The 6,234-nt window shown below is 54.4% G+C and overlaps 1 protein-coding gene across 1 annotated transcript; it reads right to left on the bottom strand.

Moving 5' to 3' along the window:
* Positions 1 to 1,584: 1,584 nt before the first annotated feature.
* On the bottom strand, positions 1,585 to 5,381 carry GOT1 (glutamic-oxaloacetic transaminase 1). The gene is made up of 9 exons (XM_071748582.1): positions 5,138 to 5,381; positions 4,701 to 4,882; positions 4,020 to 4,143; positions 3,687 to 3,799; positions 3,391 to 3,495; positions 2,698 to 2,848; positions 2,398 to 2,563; positions 2,135 to 2,277; positions 1,585 to 1,863 (listed from the first exon to the last, which is right to left on the bottom strand). The coding sequence occupies exons 1-9, from the start codon at positions 5,250 to 5,252 to the stop codon at positions 1,724 to 1,726; spliced, it is 1,239 nt and encodes a 412-aa protein (XP_071604683.1). The 5' UTR covers positions 5,253 to 5,381; the 3' UTR covers positions 1,585 to 1,723.
* Between the last annotated feature and the right edge of the window lie 853 nt (positions 5,382 to 6,234).

The following is a 6,234-nucleotide window of genomic DNA, read 5'->3' on the forward strand; positions in this document are numbered from 1 at the left end:
CTGAAGGAAATTAGGTCACTTAACTGGTGAAGAATATGAAGACAGGAAGTTTTCAAATACATAAAAAGCTGTTGTAAAGGGTAAAGGAATAATCTGTTCTCTGTTGCCATGGTAAATGGATAATGGGTAATGAGCTTACACTACACAAAGGGAGAAATTTAGGTCACTCATTAGGAAAAACAACCCTGGAAAGGCTAGGATGATGTATGGGGTGGCCCTGGCTCCACACCTAGAGACCTGTAAGGACAGAATTGTAGGCAAATGTCAGAAGTAACAAAAGCAAAGTTGGTTCCTTCAGCTCCTCCTGAGATGAGCCCTAGAAGTCATCATTTAACCACTGCCCCATGGTCCAGCTGAAGATGGACACAGTGCAAAAAGATCTCCCCACCTGCACAGAGGAAAGTCTGTCTCTGGCTCCTTGTCTCATATGGGAGAAACCCTCATCTTAAAAGGACAAAGAAGACACCCCATGCAGTGTCTCTGCAAACACAGCAGGGACCAAAGCACCATTTTCACCTTTGCTGCCTGAGCTGCAGCATAGGCAATCCCTCAGGGCAGCAGTAACTGTCACTAACTGACCAAAGGAAAGGGGCTATTCTCCTTTCTTCACCTGGAGGCTGCTCCATCAAGGTGGTAGTATCAGCTCACAGATTACAAACATGACTGCAGAGAACAGAAGCAGATGGTCCCAGCCTTTTCCAGTGCCAGAAACACAGACTGTTGATAACAGGCTCTGCTGAAGCCAGGGGGATAGGTGGTGGTTGACCAGGGACCTGCTGAGGAGGAACAGGAAAAATCCTTTTTTCAACGCACTAGTGGCAGACCAGGAGCTAGGAAGGGATGGCCAAATGGATGGGTAGCATGCAGCCATGCAGACAGCAAGCACATACAGATGGACAGAATGAGCTGAACAGCACAGGGCAGAGGGACAGAAACACAAAATGGACATGAGAAGAATGGGTCAGCTTCATGTAGTCACAGGGGGCTCTCAACTATGCTCTCCCATAGGACTGTTCCCCATCACTAGCAACCCTGATCATCAGGGATGCATCACACCACAAGGGAAAGCCTTGAAACAGAGTGGACAAAGTAGGATTCTGGGGCTTTAACCTCAGCCTGGGAAGCCTAACACAGCATGAAGGCACATCACACAAGGCAGGGGTAGTGTTCAGGGATGGAGGTTTAATTTTCTGTCAGCAACACAAAGAAGCCATTCCCACAATTACAAATGTTTGCTTGCATTGGGCTCAGAACCAAGTTGGGGGGAAGCCAGCCAGCCAGCTGCATCCTCCCCCCCCCCAAAAAAAAGATAAATACTACTGTGGGACATTAGTTCACCAGCCACATGAGATCCCAAATGACTGGGCAGTGATCTCATAGGACATTGCACTGGCACTGGACTTTGCCTAGATCAAACTGTTCAGTTACATGGAACTGATTTGATGTGCTGAAAATGCAGCTCTACATGCCTAGAGAGCAGGCTGCTTTTACAAACAGGAATCAGGGTGGTTCATGCTGCCCTCATCCTCCTGGGGGCACTGGCTTACCATATCACAAGGAGTACTTCTAAAAGGTCAAAGATGATTATCCCTGATTGAGCTACTGCTCCCATCTTTATTAAACCCCAAGAGGTGTGGGACAAAGGCAAGCCACAAGCAGGGAAAGACATGAACTACACACTACAGCTTTGGTGACTTCATATAAATTTGGTTGTTCGTGTGCTTCATTGGATTTTTGTGACGGCTTCATGGATGGACTTGGCCACGTAGTCCAGGTTCTTGGTAGTCAGGCCACACATGTTGATGCGCCCACTAGCCATCAGGTAGATGTGTTTTTCCTTGATCATGTACTCAACCTGCTTAGCTGTAGAAACAATGAGACATCAGGTCAGAGCAGTGAACTCACAGTTCAGAAAAGCCCAACGAACCAGTCAGGGCTGCTTAAATCACAACAAACAGAAAACTTGCAGCACTGACCACTAAAATACTGCCTAATGCTTCATCCCACCTAGCCACAGAGTCAGGGATGCCAGGACTCCAATGTGGTCCCTGAGAGATTCCTACCTGCACTGCATCAGCCCAGTTCACCCCCAGCAAAACTGTCTTCTCCCTTCACCAGGGTACTCAATACTTACGATTCAGCCCTGTAAAGCTGAACATGCCGATCTGCTCTGTGATGTGGTTCCAGGTACCTGGGGTCCCAAGGGACTCCAGACGAGACCGGAGCTCTGACCGCATCAGCAAGACCCGATCTGCCATTGTCTTCACATTGTCCTTCCTACAGCAGGCAGAAAGCAGAGTGTGAGGACAGGCACATGCATAGTTTGAGGCCATCTGTCCAAGCCTAGTACTCAGGGACACAGTTTCCTCCCCTCCCCCAAGTCCTAGCAAAACATACCACTCGGCAAAGAGCTGTGGGGAAGCGAGCGTAGTTGCCACAATACGCGCTCCCTGGGAGGGAGGGTTGGACCAAGTGGTACGCACAATCTTCTCCATCTGGGAAAGCACACGCTGCACATTGTCTGCATCCTTCCCCACAACAGTCAGGTTCCCCACACGTTCATCTGTTGACAAGAGAAGAGACATGAGCCATTGGCCCCACACATCATGGCAAAGCAGAGCTCTCCCCACCCCCCCACCATGCCAGCCCCATGTCTGGGTAAGGTGCTACTGGGCCAGCTTACTACCAGACACTCACTGTAGAGCCCAAAGTTCTTGGAAAACGACTGTGCACAGAAGAGCTCAAAGCCCTCGGAGACAAAGTATCGCACAGCCCAGGCATCCTTGTCCAGGCTGCCAGAGGCAAAACCTTGGTACGCCGAGTCGAAGAAAGGGAACAGGAACCGGCGCTGCAAGGAGGAACAGTGTTAGAGGTAAATCCCTTCCCACAACCTTGATTGTACTGCCCACTGTCCCCAGAGGGGTGAAAAATGACCATTGAGCTTCCAGGTGAATACAAAGCAAACATGGTCTGGCACCACCAGACTGAGGTATTTTCTTTCTACTGGGGTAAAAGAACAGGAAGACTAAAGTGGTCAATATAGGTGAAATGTAGGAGAAAACTGCATTTGAGGTCAGACACCACCCTATATCTTACTATTCAGCACCTGAGAAAAGCATGTGCCCATGGATAATCTTTCCAGCATGAGAAACCTCAATGCAGCCCATGCCACAGAGTTTGAAAGCAAGAACTTGAAGGCAGTGCTGAGCAGAAACAACCAGGCCCCTGAGCACCCTGTCAGCCTCTTCCTTCAACACCTGCCCTGTGGGACTCTTCCAGCTTCTACATTTCCTACTACTCCCTAGAGCTCATTTTGTTTTCAAGTGCTCTGCTTGGCTCAAGAGCTATCTGTCCCCTAAACACTGCTTTAGCCCCAGCAGTGGCCCATACCTTCATAACAGCAGCAATCTGCTTCCACTGGTCAGGAGTAGGGTCTGTGCCCGTTGGGTTGTGTGCACATGCATGGAGGATGAAAATGGAGAACTCTGGGGCTTTCTGAGGAGAGAGAAGGTCTTGGTCAAACATCTCGATGACACTGGACACCCGCAGCAAAGGCCCTGTACTGCTCTGGGCACCATGATTCTCTTTCACAGAGACTGACCTCCAGGCATAGTACGCAAGAGCCCAGACAGCTGCTAAGAGCATAGCACCAAGCTATAGTCCTGTCCCATGCCAGTTTTACACACCTCCATGTCATCCAGCAGCCCTTGGAGATCCAAACCCCTCTTGGCAGCATCCCAGTAGTGGTAGGTTCTAATATCTTTAAAGCCAGCATCCACAAACACAGAATTGTGGTTCTCTGAGGAAAGAAATCACTTTTCAGAAAAGCAGGCCACATCTTCAGCAAGCCACCTTCTCCAGCCCTACCATCTCCCTAAATGCCACCAAAATATGTGATGGACACACTCATACTCCTTTTACCCACAAGAGGGAGGCCCCCCTCTTACTGCCCACACCCCTGCTGTACCTCCCTCCTCCACTGACCCCCAGGGCTCCTGCAAGGTGACAGCAGTACTCACCCCAGGACGGAGTGGAGATGTAGACCGGTGTTGCTGTGTTGTTGTTTCCATTGTACCACCGCCTCAAAAACTCTGCACCGATACGCAGGGCCCCTGTCCCACCCAAGGACTGCACACTCCCAATCTGCAACAGAGACAGTTGCCAGAAGGGCTCACCCAGGTCACCCTGGCTATTGGAGCATGAAGAACAGAGGTGCTTGCAAAAACAAGACAGAATCCCAGATGTGATCCCTGGGGTCACCCCAGCCAGAACACCATCCCCTTCCAGTTGTCTTCCATCACCTTCAGTGATCAGTCCCATCTCAATACCTTCAACATTTATAAATAGACTTCAGTTATTCATGTTACTTTTTGGCACAAAGCAGATTCTCAGCTAGTAGCTTATTTCAGGAAAGGTGATCTGTTTTCTGTGGGGCAGTCATTGAAGGAAAAAACAAAATACAGCCCACATTCAGTCTTTCCTAAAACTTACAACTACTTGTACAGCTTCAACTACACAGGTCTGTGAAGTCATCTATGACCAGGGAAGCCCGTGTCATGTCACAGAAAATCTCCAAATCCTGCCAAAGCATTGTTACTCCACACATTTGTGCTCTTCTGCTCAGCCTGCTGCAGGGACAGCCCAGGGATACCAGAGGGTCTCCAAGCAAGGAGCAGTTGCTCTCCCCATCCAACACCTACCCGGTTCTCTTTGATGGCGGGGCTGTCGTCACCCAGGGCAATGCGGGAGGCGTTGGCCCGAAACTCGGGCAGGCCCAGGATGGGGAGGTACTCGTGGTTTAAGCTGTTGTCGTTGGCGATCATCTGCTCCACCTTCTTCACCACCGGCAGGACCCATGGTTGACTCTCGTCCGTGCGGTATGCTGCCAGGAGAGGGAGAGCCGTCCTTTCCACACCGAAGGGACGCAAGGCCTTCCACCCCCGTGACCTTGACGCTCGCTGGTGACCCGCCCGCCCCCCCGCCACGCACTCGGCCGGGCGCGCACCGCGGCCCGGTGACCTTTCAGGCCTGCGTTCAGTTGCCGCCACTCAGGCGCTGCGGCAGGCGCCGGGCCCGCCAGGAGTGCACTGCCCCGCGGAGAGGAGCCCCGCCGGACCGCGGGAGGCCGCGGACTCACCGCCCACGCCCAGGTTGACCTTCCGCGAGTCTGCATCTTCCCGGAAATCCGCCGTGAGCTTAAAGACGGCGACAGGCGGGGCGCGGGGGACGGCGGTGAAGATAGAGGCGGCCATGGCGTAGCGGCCCCTCGACTCCGGTCCTGTTCGTTACGGGCAGCGCGGCGCCTGGAGGAGACCCTCACCTTCACCGGCGGGGCGGTGAAGGTGGCGCCGCCACCAATCAGCGGGCCGCACGCGGCCCCGCCCCCGCCACCAACCAACGGTGGCCCCACAGCCCCCCGGGCGGAGCGCGTGCAGCCAATGGCGGTGGTGCGGAGCCCGGTGACGCTTGCGCCACAGAGACGCAGTCGGTGCCTATTGGCGGCCGTAGACCCCTCATAGCCCTCCGGCCCCTCTCCCTCCTCTGCGCGAGCGGGTTGGGCGGGTGGTGCGCGGTGGGGCCGCTCCGAGAGTAGTGTTCGGGGGAGCAGGAGCAGGGGCTGGGGCTGAGGATGGGCGCCCGGCCGGGGGGTGCTGGCAGGCAGGGGTCCCCCTGACAGGGGTGCGGTGCTGCAGGGTGCGGTGTCCGGTAAAGAGGGTGTGTTCTGGAACTGCGGTGACAGGATATGGGGTGGTTCCGGGGTGCAGTGCCCGTGGTACGGGTGTGCTGCTGAGGATGGCGTGCCTGGGGCAGCGCTGCACTTCGGCAGTGCTTGGGGCTGCAGTGCCTTGGGGGGCACGGCACAGTCCCCGAAGGGGACCCGGAGCTGCAGCATTGTGGGTGCAGATGAGCCCTGGGGTGCAAAGCCGGGGTGCACGACAGCCCCGGGACGGCCGTGCCCGGGGTCTCAGGGAGGTGCCCGGAGTGCGGTCACAAGCTGAGGTGGGTGCCGCAAGGTGCCTGGGGCGTGATGGCCCCAGGAGTGCAGTGACCTTGTGCGGATGGTACCAGCTGTGTAGTGACTGGGTGTGGGGGGAGGACAGTGTGTGTCTGTCCTCCGGGGTAGGTCACAGGAATCTTCCAGTACCCCTACCACAGGCTTTTAGGGCCCTTCCAAGGTTCCCAGCCAGCTGCAGGTCAGGCACTACGGAGTGTCCCTCTGAGACCCTTCCAGCC

Source organism: Heliangelus exortis, chromosome 7 (assembly GCF_036169615.1).
Source record: "Heliangelus exortis chromosome 7, bHelExo1.hap1, whole genome shotgun sequence".
Taxonomy (NCBI): Eukaryota; Metazoa; Chordata; class Aves; order Apodiformes; family Trochilidae; genus Heliangelus; species Heliangelus exortis.